General features: G+C 43.0%; 1 protein-coding gene across 1 annotated transcript; it reads right to left on the bottom strand.

The window, feature by feature from the left end:
• Positions 1 to 339: 339 nt before the first annotated feature.
• MAP1LC3B (microtubule associated protein 1 light chain 3 beta) lies at positions 340 to 15,907 on the bottom strand. Its single transcript, XM_069552610.1, has 4 exons — positions 15,052 to 15,907; positions 5,368 to 5,423; positions 2,988 to 3,094; positions 340 to 2,127 (listed from the first exon to the last, which is right to left on the bottom strand). Exons 1-4 carry the CDS (start codon positions 15,089 to 15,091, stop codon positions 1,953 to 1,955), a joined length of 378 nt encoding a protein of 125 aa, XP_069408711.1. The 5' UTR covers positions 15,092 to 15,907; the 3' UTR covers positions 340 to 1,952.

The raw sequence follows: 15,907 nt of genomic DNA, 5'->3' as shown, positions 1-15,907 counted from the left end.
AGTCAATACTTGCTGTGTTGCACTTTAGTTCATTTAGAGCAGGTTTTCAAGTGCTTATTCCCACAAAACACCTACCTCCAGCACCCCCCCCCCGCCACACCGTGACACATCCGTAATCTGAAGAGAACTGAGTCTCTTGAAGGCAGGACACTGACCGACGTGAGCAAGGTGGAGCAAGGTCTCTTGCTCATAAGGCAGGGACCTTTAGAGGTGGGTGTCCCTCCACCCACAGTGAGACCAGCCTCAACACTCCTCACTCGGAAGGGTATTATCCACTTGGCTTTGGATAGTACAGACTGCAAGTCTCAAATACTAAGCCATTAACTTGAACTTTGATGATGGTTTTTAGTTGTGCCTTTATTCACCTTAGTTCATTAAAAATGGTTTAAAGATCCTATAAATAGAGTGACCACCCATTAATGTGGGATATAAGTTAAGTCAGCCCTCTCAGCACGGTATTTTTGTCTTTAAAAAGCAGAGTTTCTTATAGGAATCTTATTGATCACACAGTAGTTACAAGAATGTCAGATATAATGATGTACACAATCTACACAAGACAGGCTAATTAAGAATGTACATAGTGTAAAAATATACATGTTAGAAGTTACATGTGGACGGATGCATGCAGCAGGAAGAGCAGATGGGGCTGAGTGCCCGTATGCAGTAATATTGCTTTTTCTTCCTCAATTACAGTGAATAACTGCCACTAACAGATACAGGTTTTCCACACACATCTAGATACACAAGGGGGAATGGTGGCCTGCTGCGTGTACAGTCTCAAGTGGGTCTGTGATCCTCTGTGGCAGCTCTCACAAAAAATGGTACATAGTGAACCCCATGCAGGTAGGAAGCACTCGTTATTTACTCTAGCTGGACTTCAAAAATGTTTAACGTTTGACATTAATATCTGTGAAGAATGTTTCCTTTTGCTATTTTCAAAAGTGACATGCACATGGAGTGGGAGTACTCTGATGACTGCCTGACCTAACAGTCACAACTGAAATACTCTTAAAAATGTTTTAATAACAGATTTTAGTCACACACAACATAAAACATGGATCATCTACAGCTACAAGCCAAAAGGCAGAAGACGCGCATCTGAATTTCAATGCTTTTAGTTTCAGTATCCTGCAGTTTTCTACCTTTGTCCCAAAGAATGAAGCCCATGTAACTGCTTGTTTATCAAAGCAGGCACCATTCTGAGCTCTTAAGAGAATATTCAAAACAAAAAATGTCTTTCTCTAGGCCTTCTGAGAAACTTGACCAAAATTATAAATTATTCAAGGTTCCTATTGAGCAGTGGTGGTCTTCTGTGTTACTTTCTAGAGAACAAACCAAAAGAGAACTCTGGAACGAGAGTGCTAACTTGAAACACACTTCCTAGCAAGTGGGGACCCTGGACAGCAGCATGGTTTCCTTATTTCCTGTACACCCCCATTCACCCTGCTTTTTGCCAACTATTATGGCAAATGCATTGGGGGTGGGTGGCTACACCTGACAACATATACTTAGATCCTCTCAAGGAGCGTCCTCCAATTGACTGCAAACCCTTCTATAAAAAGTTGGCAGCTTCTATGAACCTAGAGAAGACAATGTCTCGCTGAATGCTCAAAACTGCAAGTTTCTTTTGGGGAAAAAAAAAACATTAACTTGAAGGTCTATTTTAGTGGCAACTTATAATGCAAAGTATTTTATTTTTAAACATTAAATTTAAAAAACAAGATAGCCTAGGTTAAATAATAAAGTTTCCCAAAGCTGAATGTGCTCACTTGGAGCTCAGTTTTTCTGCTTGAAGTACAAAAAAACCAACTTCCTAAATCTCCTAGGCAGGAAACTACTGTTTTGATGATCGGTGATTAGATGAACTGATCAACCTCAGTTGGTAACATCCCCTTTTTATTCCTTGGTAAGGGTTTAAAAAATTCTGTAACAGACGCATTTTTCTTTTAGTCTTACACAGATAATTTCATTCCAAAAGTCTCCTGAGAGGCGTATACCATATACAGGAATCCATCTTCATCCTTCTCGCTTTCATACACTTCACAAATCGGAGTGGACACACTCACCATGCTATGTCCATTCACTAACAGGAAGAAGGCTTGATTAGCATTGAGCTGTAAGCGCCTTCTGTTGAAAGAAAACGTGAAGAAATATTGATACATCAGTACACAGGGAGCATGTACAAAGTATCACCCACACTGGATTAGTATAAAAGTATAAAGTTAAGTGAAAGTGAAGTCATTCAGTCGTGTCTGACCTTTGCGACCCCATGGACTAGCCCACCAGGCTCCTCTATCCATGGAATTTTCTAGGCAAGAGTACTGGAGTGGGTTGTCATTTCCTTCTCCAGGGCATCTTCCCAACCCAGGGATCGAACCCGGGTCTCCCACATTGTGGGCAGACGCTTTACTGTCTGAGCCACCAGGGAATCCCATAAAAGTATAAAGATTTTGCTAATGTTGCTCCTGGCAAAATGCAATATGACTTAACTGATGATTTGAATTTCTTCTCACAAAGCACAAAATGTTTTCTATGACTATATGCATGATACGTATTAATGATAATCCTTGATAGATGATTCTTACTACATTACTTAAGCCAGTTTTTTTTTTTTTTTTTCAGTTTTTACTTAAGCCAGTTTTAAACTAGTATGCTGGACTTGCCTGGTGGTGCAATGGATAAGAATCTGTTAATGCAGGGGAAAAAGGTTCAATCCCTGGTCCGGGAAGATTCCACACGCTTTGTGGTAGCAACTAATTAAGCCCATGCACCAAACTACTGAGCCCGCGTACTATCTACATGGATGTCACAATCAGAAGGGACTTGAGATTCAGCAGGTAAGAAATCTAAAGACTCAGAAATGAAACACGTTATAGTTTTATTTAGTTGCATATATTTTTATCAGAACTAGATGGCAGATTTATCTGTAAGCCTGTTAAAGAATGAGAAGTTACCCAAAGAAATAAGTTTAAAAGATGATTAAATACCTTATTATCTTGATGAGCTCACTCATGTTGACATGATCAGGCACCAAGAACTTTGTTTTATCCAGGACAGGAAGCTGTTTCTCACCTTTGTATCGTTCTATTATTACCTAGAAAGGAAGCCACAAAAGTGGTTTTTAAAATAGCCATTAATAATGAAAAGTAGTTAAAATACTTCCTTTGTTGTAACTGGCACATGCCAAAACAGGGTTTACAAAAGCACACTTGTTCCTTATGGAGTACGGGGCAGGAGACAACACGGCTGCCTGCAGAGAAGGGCAGGGCAGCCACCAGCTGGGGAAAGCTTGCTGTGCTTTCTGTTATTTGGAACTATGAAAATACACTACCTAGTCAGAAAAAGACCCCAAGCCGTAAAAGAACAGAGATGCTGAGTACCAGCTTTAATGATCTCCGTCTACACCAATTCCAGACATGACGAGAGTTTTAACAAAACTTTAAGATCTTAACTATGGTAATAGACTCAAATGCTAAGTAAATATCTGACAACTAGAGACCACGATTAGCTGAGACAGTTTTTTTTTTGCAGACTTCTCAGAGATTCTGTCATTTTGATATCTTTGCTTTTTTAAAAAATGAGTTTTAAAAGAATCTTGAACTATGCAGTGATCCAAAATAGTTCCACATTACAACTTAAATCCACTAGCTTCTTGCCATACTTCCTTCCTATAAAGGAAAAGAATTGTTTTTTAGTGGTAAGCCACATTATATAAGCTATGACTACAGACTAGTGACTGCCCATGAGCCTTAGTATTGCCTATTTACTGAGTACCATGGATAGCCTTCCCCATGTAGAGCAATTCTTTAGCCTGCTGTTATAACAAGAAGTTGTAAGGCAGGAATGGGAAATCTTTTTGAGAGTTTAAACGCTCATATATATGCTGTTCCACTGTATGGGGCCTACATGAGGTTCTGTAAGGCAAGCCAAGATGTCGTCACCTTCCCTGGCAAGATCAATAGCTTTCTTTATGTTGCTGCTGCTGCTGCTAAGTCACTTCAGTTGTGTCCAACTCTGTGTGACCCCACAGACGGCAGCCCACCAGGCTCCCCCGTCCCTGGGAGTCTCCAGGCAAGAACACTGGAGTGGGTTTCTTGATCTATGAAGTATGTTTAAAACATGGTATCTGCAAGTATGAATATGACTTCTGCAAGAAACCTGAAAGTACTAGCAAAAAGATGACTAAAAATGTATGTAAACATTCATATTTCAAAAGGAGGTTACGCAACAATACTGGTGGACGGTTGGGCTGGTTATTTTGATTCCAATGACTGACAAGTACCTACTAGCAAACAGACACAACAGGTACTCAAAAGTGAAGAAAAAACCTTAAAATTAGGGAAATTACCCAGAAACCTCATGCCCAGGTCATATGTAGGCCGAAGCGTGAAAATAGACTGAAATTTCTAACCAGTCTAAGAAACACAGCAAACATACGTTTAAGTACAGAATCCTACAGTCCTGCCCTGCTGAGCAGACCATTCCTGTTGTCTCTTCTGTCTACTTCACAACCCTAATCCCAGATCTTCCCATCTTCTCTTCCCTCACTTTGGTATGAAATGATCAATCAGAAAGCCAACTATGGAAGCTTCTGTAGAAGTTAGCAGTGGATGCAGTCTGTAAGAGGTGACAGTCATGTCCCCAGAATTATGCACATTTTCCCAGCCACGTGGGATGGGATTCTCTTCCCATTTTACAGATGAAGATACAGCAGCTGCTCTCAGAATTTTAGTAATTAGCCCAAGATCACTTAGTAACCCTGAACCTAGGGCCACAATTCATCCTCTGTCTGAAGCCAAAAGCTCCTTGACCATTTCTCTCTAGACCTAGTGTCACAACAGAAACCTATTTAAGGTCCACCACCAAAGGACCCGGGGCACAGCACATGCAGGCCCCGACACTACAGGAGCAGCATCTTTCCCCCATCTCCTGCAAAGAGGCCGAACATAAGAAGTCTTCTTTCTCTGGGGCCAAGTCGGGCAGCCTGGACTGTACAGTCAGTTAAGTCTTGAGAGATACTGATTCTCCCACAGTTGTAGTCTCTGCTTCCTTCAGAAGAGGGTGGACACCACCCATCTTTGATAAAGTATCAACAGATCTAGCCCCCTTATCCCTTCTCTACCAAGTAAAATTTACGTGGCTTGTGAAGTGTGTAACATTAAGGCAGCAGACTCAGATTTGGGAGTAAACAGTGATCAGATTACACTGCAGATGAGGATGCCTCCATTCCAGGTCACTAAACGAACACACTGGTCGCATGGGTGTAGATTCCTGCAGAAGCCCATCAGGCAGTCACATGGAGAAGCACTACTGAAGCAGGGCTCCCTTCTGTGTACATTAACAATAACTGAAACAGAGATGGCCTACCGGGATTTTGGTAGGATGCTGCTCTCGGATAAGTCGGACATCTTCTACTCTTTGTTCTGCAAAGAAAGGAAGAAACACCAGCATTATTAAGGGCCAAAAATCCAACTTATTTTCGGCACTGGTAGACTTCCATATCTGAACCCACCTATCCTTAGCTGTGGCACAGCAAAGCAGTAAAAACATCTTCCCTAGAACTGAGAGAAACCAAACACGAACACCTCATATCTCGCAAAGGTTAGTATGCAAGATTAACATACAGAGATTGGTTGCATTTCTCTACATTAACAATGAACTATCAGTAATAATGTAAAATATATATATATATATATGTTCATCTTTTAAAGCTGCATCAAAAGCAAAATGAAACTTGGGAATAAACCTGACCAAAGAGGTTAATCACTTATACACTGAGAGCTATAAAACATTAATAAAATTAATGTTGATTCAAAGAAATGGAAATACATCCCATGCTCTTGCAATGGAAGAATATTGTTAAAGGAGCCACACTACACAATCTACAGATTTAATGTAATCCCTATCAAGTTACCCTTGCACAGAACTAGACCAAATAATCCTAAAATCTATATAGAACCATAGAAGACCCAGAATTGCCAAAGCAATCTTGAAGAAAAAGAACAAAGCAAGAGGAATAACCTTCCACATCTCAGACAATTTGACAAAGCTATGGTCATCAAAACTGTGTTAGTCGAACAAAAACAGACATATGGATGAGTGGAACAGAACAGAGCACCCAGAAATAAATCCACACACCTATAGTCAATTAATCTTTGACAAAGAAGGCAAGAACATACAATGGAAAAATGTCTCTTCAGCAAGTGGTACTGGAAAATCTGGACAGCTATATGTAAATCAGTGAAGTTAGAACACACTCTTACTATTCACAAAAATAAACTCAAAATGGTTTAAAGACCTAAATGTAAGAGAGGACACCATAAAACTCCTAGAAGACAATATAGGTAAAACATTCCCTGACATAAATCTTCACAGTGTTTTCTTAGTTTCCCAAGGGAACAGAAGTAAAAGCAAAACTAAACAAACAGGACCTAATCAAACTTACAAGCATTTGCACAGCAAAGGAAACATTTAAACGAACAAAAAGATAACCTACAGAGGGGGAGAAAAATATCTGCAAATGATGCAGCTGACAAGGGCTTAATTTCCAAAATATACAAACAGTTCATACAACTCAACAACAAAACAAACAATCCAATTAAAAAACAAGCAGAAGACCTACACAGACATCCAACAGGCACACAAAAAGATGCTCAACATAACTAATAATTATCATATCTCAAAACTACAATGATTTATCATCTACACCGATCAGAATGGCCATCATTCAAAAGCCTACAAATAAATGCTGGAGAGGGTGTGGAGAAAAGGGAACCCCACTACTGTTGGAGGGAATGTAAGCTGGTGCAGCCACTATGGAAAACAGTAAGGAGCGCCTCAAAAAACCAAAAAGCAGAATGGCGGGGTCTAGCCCGGGTGGATCCAGGGAATTCGAAGGGTGGACGGAGTAGGCGAGGAAAACATTTATTTATTAATATAAGATTAGATTAGGAAGAAATAGTGTAGTAGGAAGATTAAGTGGAGAGAAGAGGCTGATTAACTTGGGTTACATGGAAAACCAATAAAGTTCCAGACAAGGAGCTTGCACCATCTACGTTAGGCCGCCGGCCCGTTTGAATATCGGTGAGTGCCCCGCCTTGGGCCCTCTCTCTTAGGGATCTTAAGAGCCGGGACAAGTAAATAGACATAGTGAGCCTCCACGCCCCAGATGGGAATTCAGCCTGAAATTAGAGTAAAGAGGAGACGCGAGGGAAACCAGTCCAGCGACTGGCTCCCCTTCTATTGTCCTTCAAGGCCTTTTATACTTTTGATTATACATAGAGATAACGGGTAATACAAAATTATGTAGCGTTAGCAGCCCAGACTCTTTCTGTACATCATTTTGTATACAAAAGGTCTCAGGTGATTTACATTATCTTCTGGCCAAGAGGCTTGTTAACACTTTCTGGCTCTCTTCCTTAATGAATGTTAATTTCGTTTCCCCTAAGTGTTTTTCTTTAATCTGCATCTCCTTAAAGCGCTAAAGTTACAGCTCTATAGAACAAAGGCGCAGTGGGTTATAACAAAAAAGGTACTGAACTCAAAGATCTAATGTTGCTAATACCAGGTCTACTACTTGTTTTTCTATATACCAACTATATCTAAAAATAAAGGATATGAAAATTTGGCAGCAAGTATTGGCTCAACAAATGAAACTTTTAATCAGTCCTATTCTAATGATTTTGACTCTTCGGAAGCCCCTACATTCCTAGGATATTTTAAGCTTCCTGTGCCTCCTGCGGTCAGGAGGCCTCAAACAATCATATGCGCAGCTGTACGAGTCCTGCAGGCAGGCTAGAAAGCCATCAGAGGGGTTTTTGGATTGAAACACTCTTTCAAATGCAGAAGACTAAAGCCTTGAATTGACTTTTTCCAGAGAATATCAGAAGAGTGGAAAAGCAGGCAGATTCTTATTTTTGGGGGGTGGATGCTCAGGAAATTCCAGGGGGAAAACCTGAGGTCTGATTAGCCTTGCCATCAGACCTTGTCATGGGTGGAATTCCTCATGCTGGCTCCCGGCATCAGAACTACCATATGACCCTGCAATCCCACTCCTGAGCATATATATATCTAAAGAAAACTAATTTGAAAAGATACATGCACCCCAATGTTCACAGCAGCACTATTCATGACACACCAGACAGAAAAGCAACCTAAGCGTCTGTCACCAGAGGAATGGATAAAGATGTGGTATATACCTACAATAGAGTATTATTCAGCCAAAAAGAAGTATGAAATAATGCCATCTACAGCCACATAGACAGACCTAGAGATTATCATACTAAGCAAAGTAAGAGAAAAGACAAACATATGTTATCACTAATATGTGAAACCTAAAATATGACACAAATGAACTTATCTAAGAAATGGAAATAGATGGAAACACATACAGAATGGACTTGTGGTTGCCAAAGGGCAGGGAGGAGGGGGAGTGTTAGATTGGGAGTTTGGTATCAGCAGATGCAAACTACTACATAAAGAATGCATAAACTAGGTCCTATTTTATAGTTAGGGAACTATATTTAATATCCTATAATAAATCATAATGAAAAATTAAAGATTCGATGAGATCACTGGTACACCCCTTGCAAATATCTGCACATAGTAAATGGTTAATAAATGCTCTGCTATTCAAATGAAATAATGTCACTTGCAACAACATGGATGGATCTAGAGTGAGTAAGTCAGAGAAAAACAAGTATCATATGATATCACTTACATGTAGAATCTAAAAAGTGATCAAATGAATTTATTAATACAAATGGTTTGGAGAGCTTCTGGGTAGCAGGAGAGTGCAATTACCAAACTCCAAGGAGACAGAAACTCCTGTGTTCAGCACTCTTCCTTACCCATGCATCTCTTCCTTCAGCTGTTCCCTGGCAGGCTTTCACAGCCTTAGTATTAGGTTGGTGCAAAAGTAATTGCGGTTTTGCACTGTTGAACTTCACCATTTGATACTGGAATACATTCTGAAATACATGTGGTTATGCTATATATCATTTTAATGTGCATTTCTCACTTTATGTTTTTTTGCTAATAGCATTGCTACTGCTGCTGCTAAGTTGCTTCAGTCATGTCCGACTCTGTGCAACCCCATAGGCAGCAGCCAACCAGGTTCCCCTGTCCCTGGGATTTTCCAGGCAAGAACGCTGGAGTGGGTTGCCATTATTTTATATCTATTTTAGACTATAGAAATGATGTATAAAAAGCAAATCTGAGCAATTTTTTAATGAGTTCAAAATGGGTCATAAAACATCAGAGACAACTTGCAGCATCAACAACACATTTGGCTCAACTGCTAACAAATGTACAGTGCTTTGGTGGTTCAAAGAAGTTTTGCAAAGGAGATGAAAGCCTTGAAGATGAAGACTGTAGTGGTCAGGCATCAGAGGTTGACAATGACCAATTGAAGGATCATTGAAGCTGCAAGAGAAATTGCCAAAGAACTCAACGTCAACCATTCTATGGTCCTTCAGCATTTGAAGCAAACTGTAAAGGCGAAAAGCTCAATAAGTGGGTGCCTCATGTTGTTTAGTTGCTAAGTTGTGTCTGACTCTTTCTGACCCCACGGACTTTAGCACACCAGGCTTTCCTGTCCTTCCCTTCTGCGGGAGTTTGCTCAAATTCATGTCCATTGAGCCGGTGATGCCATCGAACCATCTCATCCTGTCATCCCCTTCTCCTGCTGCCCTCAATCGCTCCCAGCATCAGGGTCTTTTCCAATGAGTCAGCTCTTCGCATTATGGACAAAGTATTGAAGCTTCAGCATCAGTCCTTCCAGTGAATATATTCAGGGTTGATTTCCTTTAGGATTGACTGGTTTGATCGCCTTGCTGTCCAAGGGACTCAAAAGTCTTCTCTAGCACCACAGTTCAAAAGCATCAATCCTTCCATGCTCAGCCTTTTTTATGGTCCAACTCTCACATCCACACATGACCACTGGAAAACCACAGCTTTGACTATATGGACCTTTGCCGGCAAAGTGATATCTGCCTTTTAATATGCTGTCTAGGTTGATCACAGCTTTTTCTTCCATGGAGCAAGTGTCTTTTAATTTCATGGCTGCAGTGGGCATCCGCAGTGATTTTGGAGCCCAGGAAAATAAAATCTGTCACTGTTTCCACTTTTTCCCCATCTATCTGCCACGAAGTGATAGAACTGGATGCTATGATCTTAGTTTTTTGAATGTTGAGTTAGCAGACTGAAAATAAAAAAAATCATTGTATTGTCTTCTCTTATTCTATGCAAAAACAAAGAAGCATTTATTGATTGCATTGTGATGAGTGACAAAAAGTGGATTTTATATGACAACCAGTGACTGACTACCAGCTCAATGGCTGGACCGAGAAGCTCCAAGTGTGTTAGTTGCTCAGTTGTGCCCAACTCTTTGCGACCCCATAGACTGCAGCCCACCAGGCTCCTCTATCCGTGAGATTTTCCAGGCAAGAGTACTGGAGTGGGTTGCCATTTCCTTCTCGAGGAGGAAGAAGCTCCAAAGCACTTCCCAAAGCCAAACTTTGGGAAGGCCGGTCACTTTGATGGCCTGCTGCCCATCTGACCCACTGCTGTTCTGAATCCCAGTGACATCATTACATCCGAAAACTATGCTCAGCAAATTGATGAAATGCACTGGAAACTGCAACGACTGCTGCAGGTATTGATCAACAGAATGGGGCCAATTCTCTATGACAACACCCAACTGCAAGTTGCACAATCCATGCTTCAGAAGTTGAATGAATTGGGCTACGAAGTTTTGCCTCATCCGCCATATTCACCTGACCTCTCGCCAACCAACTACCACTTCTTCAAGCATCTTGACAACTTGTTGGAGGGAAAACATTTCCACAACCAGCAGGAGGCAGAAAATGCTTTCCAAGAGTTCCCTGAATCCTGAAGGACGGATTTTTATACTACAGAAATAAACTTATTTCTCGTTGGCAAAAATGTATTGATTGTAATGCTTTCTATTTTGATTAATAGGGATGTGTTTATGTCATAAGGATGTGTTAAGCTATAATGATTTAAAATTCAGGGTCCAAACCTGCAATTACTTTTGTATAAACCTAATGATAATCTGATAATCTAGTAATTAAAGTACTGTGAGCCACTCTAGCAATTTAGTCAAACACAAAGTGGTCTTGGAAAACTGATTTATAACTAATTAGAGCACTTGCAACTAGCCTTTGATGAGGGGAGGGGCCAGGCAGGATAGAGCCCTTACCCTGTTGGATCTGAGGCTATCACCAGGTAGTGTCACAACTGAGTTAAACAGGACAATGAGCTGAATTGCTTGATGTTTGGAAAAATACTTATGTCTGGTGTCAGAAGTGAGTTACACACACACAAAGTGAGCCACAGTGTTCAGGACAGTACTGTCAAGCAGAAGAGACACAAAGGTGGAGTTTTTCTTTACATCATCCTTTGAGCTCCTCTCTGTTTCTGGGGTGTCACTGGTACTGCATCACTTCTCTCAGCTGTCCTTATGTTTTATCCCAGAAAAGATGCTGAACCACCTATACTCCACTACCAGCCCTCTTAAATCTTTATCTTGTCAGAGCAGATTTCACAAGCAAAGGGAAATCATAATTTATTTACATCCCTGCAGCCAATAAATAATGTTTCACATACCCTGAGATGTTTCACATTTAAAAGCTTATCCAAATAAATTGAAGGTAAAAGGAATCACATGGCATCACCAACTCGATGGACATGAGTTTGAACAAGCTTTAAGAGTTGGTGATGGACAGGGAAGCCTGGTGTCCTGCAGTTCATGGGTTTGCAAAGAGTCGGACACAACTGGACTGAACTAAAAAGGAATCACTCAGGCTTAAGGATGAAAGATTTTTTATATAAGGAGAACAGGTTTATTATGATTAAGTGGAGAAGGGAAAAGCAAAAGGGCTCTAAATGTGGGGCTTCAAACTATAGTGTCAAAGCTTTATCTTGATTCATCCCCAAAATATGGTCCAAAAAGGAAGGCAAAAATGATCATTTTCATTAAAGGTGGGACAACTGAGGAAGACAAGTTGATTTCCTTAAGATGACAAGAGTAGTACCAAAATTCTAGAGGAATATCATTAGCATCCTGGCCAGCTGCAATGAAAATCCAGTGGTAAGCCTGGAGTAATTAAATATAAATATGGTATATGCTCAAGCCTCTTTGAGTAGAAGGCTGTTTTCAGAGGCCAGCAGTATATTTAACAAAAGCATTACCAACACCACTGATCAACGGCATAAAAGAACACTTCTTTTACTCAGTTACTTTGTTAGCGCTGTTATGATATGTTTATCATTTGCCTTTCTCAACAGACTGCCCCTGGCTTCAGTCACTTCTGTATTCCCCCAGGTCTCAGGCTTGTACAAAGGTGAAATGGACGCATAATAAATATTTCCCCCAATATGCCTAGAAATAAACAACGTAAAATCCCACCCATCCAGGAGAGACATAGCTTAAGCTCAGGGAGTGTTATCTAGGTGTTGGCATAAACCTCACTCTTCAGTCTACTTGTTAGAGTAATTGGGGTTATTTATTCTGGACTACCACATCAACTTCTGAGACAACCCAGACCCATTTTGTTATTGATGGTGAAGCTTAAGATCTAGATTTAACATTGAATCTCAGCAGATTATGTCTAGGAGAACAGACCTGTTATTAAACTAGGGCAACCCAAAAGAAAATAGAGTGAAATTATGACATTTGAGAAAACGGAATCCAAAAATATTTGCTAAAGTATAACTTTAAAGTTCACAAAATTATTCAAAATATTTGTAAGGACACACCACTGCCTCTTGACTCAGTGCTAGTCCACTTCATGTACTGGCTGCCTCCTGGAGGATGGGAAGAATTCTTACCCGAAGGGCTGAAGGACAAGTCCAGACTTTGCCACTAGGCGGACCATGATCTCCACCTCTCAGGGCCCCACCCAGTTTCCTTGGCTACAAAAGGAAGTAGTTGTTTTGGGTGAGCTCTAAGATTCAACCCTGGTAGAATATATCCTATCAGAGCTATACTCAATTTTTAATTAACCCAACTCACTCACTTGGGAAGAGTACTTATTGCTCAAGCTAACTGGGGCTGGTCTTAGGTTCTACAAAAAAGGTATCTCCAAAGAACTGATTTGACTCATTTACTGTGCTACAAAAAAATTATCAGTGCTGATTATCATGATCAATAGCAAGGAAAGGCAATAGCCATTAAATGATATATTCTTCTGCAAAATGACTTTTAAGCCCTTTAAAAAAAAAAGGAGAGGGTAATACTAGTTCTTATAACAAGGAGAAAATATACCTTTTTTATTGATGTTAGTTGAACCTACTGTAGTCGTCACTGCACAAGATACGTAAACCAAGTCACCACGCTGTATACCTTAAATTTACACAGTAATGAATGTCATTTCTCAATAAGAGTACAAAAAAAAAAAAACAAACACAAAAACGAATCAAGAGTCAGGAGACAAGGGAGAAAAAAAAAAAAGGACTGGTAGTAAATCAAGGTGAACAAAGCGGAAAGCCCACAAATACAGTATATGCATCAGACACAAATGGAGAAAAAGGAAGGCATTCCTGCTGGTTTACCCTCAGGGCCACGGGCACCAGGTGAATTCCTTCTAATTCATTATTTTATTATCATTTATTTCCACTTTTATTCTCATTATTCCTCACTTTTCCTACTCTTACTACCTACTCTTCTTCGTGGATTTTTCTAGATAACCTAAAAGTACTCTAAGCAAAAAGAAAGTTAACTATAGTATCCGGGTCATGAGAAAACGGGCATCTTTCCCATACAAACGTCCCCAGTTAACTTTTAATGCCAGTCAGTAAGGACAGAAGCCAGGTACAATGGCAAATCTGCTCCAAATCTGCTCCCAGGGCTGCACAAAAACTAATATTCACGAATATCTTAGTTCACAAAGGTCACTATAGACAAAATTTATTTTTAAAAAAAGATAAGACAAGACACCTCTAAATCTTGCTAACCAGCCAACTGCTTCAAGAGGCTGAAAGGATATGCTCTTCAGATCAACATGAATTTCATTTTTTGGAGTTTCTCAGGCACAGGAAATAATTATCGATAATGAGACCTACAAAACCACATCCAGGTTCAAATGAACGCTTGTCTCTTTTCCAGACTTCAGGAAACTAGACCAAAGTAGACAGCAGAGATATTGCTCAAGATCCTAAAGAAGATTTTAAGACAGGAAGGAACGCTGGTCCCGCCCTACTCCACCTGGCCTGAGATAAACAAGCCCTACACAGGGGATATACAAGAAGGCCACGCTGTTATTGCAGCACTGTCTTGCTTTAAAAGGAGCACCAATCACTTCCTTCCCATCGGTTTTGTGCAGGAGTAAGTACTGTGATGGTGTTACTTTCGGTTTCCACCAAACACCAGCATGCTAAGTAGGGAGTCCAGCCCGAACTGGGAGAGAACGGATTTGCCGCTGGTGTCAAAGAATGCCGTCGCTAGCCAGTGAGAAGAAGAGCCACCCACCCTCGCGCTTGTGCCACAAATAGGACCAAGACGTCGCAGCCACGCGGGGCTGCAGGGGAAGGGGCGGGCATGAGGACCCCTCTCCGTGGAGGTACTGACGTCTGAAGGGACCTAGACGTGCACCCGCGGTGCCACCACCTCTGAGAATCCGGCCCGGCGCCCGGCCAAACTCCCCCACAAGGACTGCACCCCCGCGCCACTAGCGCTCGTCTTGTCGGAGGGCCCGAACACCCCGGGGCTGGAGCGCTGACGGCCCCGAGCTCACAGCCCGCCGGCCGCCCGGGCCGAAAGGTGATTCAGCAGCTCCCAGCCAGCACGCCCTCGGCCCCTCAGACCCCCAGGCCCGGCGGCCCTCGGCCCGTCAGGGTCCCTGCCTCGACTCCCTCGGCCGCCCGGGCCCGGCCTTCCCGCAGCCCCCGCCTCAGCTCGCCTCGGCCCCTCAGCCCCGTAGCCCTCCGCCCGTCCGCCCTCTCCGGAGCCCCTCAGCTCGGCCGGGCCCCGCTGCCTCGGCCCCGAAGCGCCCGCCGGCCCTCAGACAGCGTCCGGCCCGCGGCACCCACCGAAGGTTCGGCGCTGTTTGAAGGTTTTCTCGGACGGCATGGCGCTGCAGGCTGGGTGGGGGCGGCGAGTTGGAGGGTCCAGGCGGCGGCGGAGGCGGCGACAGCTCCGACGGTGGCGACAGCGACTTCTCTTGTGTCTCCTTAACCCGCAGCCGCGTCAGGTGACCTGCGCGGCGTCCCGGGAGGCGGGGCCAGGGGCGGGCCGCGGCGGCCGCCATGGCGGGCGTGGCGGAAGCGGGCCGCGCGCCGCGGCCGGGGCGGGGTCGAAGCGCGCGAGTGGCGAGGAGCGAGCTGCGCGCATGCGCAACGGGCCAGGCCAGGGCTCGCGGGAGCGAGTGGGCGCGTGGCGACCGGCGACGGGCCCGGGGAGAGCGAGCCAGGAACCTGGCCGTCCCCGCGGGCACGTGCCCGGCGGACGCGCGGTGCTGCTTCCCTGGCAGAGCTGCAGGGGCGCAGCCTCGCTCCTGTTCCCCGTGCCGGTTACGGTGGCCAGCGATGTTTCCACAGGAAAATAAAGGCCTGTTGTGCCCTTGCCTTCTGAGAGCTCACAGCTGGAAGCTGCTGGTTCTTTTCCGTCGGCGGTTTTTTGTGTCTTTGTTGGCTTTCCACGTCAAGGACATCTCAGTTTTCTTTTCTAAGGAAACTGTCAACTGATAACTTCCATCACACATTGTCCCAACTGGGAAAAGAGCCAAAACTGCGTTGTTTCAGGTTATGGTCAGTCGAGTCTGGCTTTGGAGAAAGTCGGTGCCCTGGGCTTGACATTCGGCCTTAGGTGACTTCTGGGGTGAAGGGGGCCCCGGGTATCACCTGCAATGGCAGGGCGCCTGCCTGTCCGCACTTGGCAGAGTTCACT

The sequence above is a fragment of the Ovis canadensis genome, chromosome 14 (genome assembly GCF_042477335.2).
Source record: "Ovis canadensis isolate MfBH-ARS-UI-01 breed Bighorn chromosome 14, ARS-UI_OviCan_v2, whole genome shotgun sequence".
Lineage (NCBI taxonomy): Eukaryota > Metazoa > Chordata > Mammalia > Artiodactyla > Bovidae > Ovis > Ovis canadensis.
Note: the sequence above shows the minus strand (reverse complement) of the source record. Positions and strands in the feature narration are given on the sequence as shown.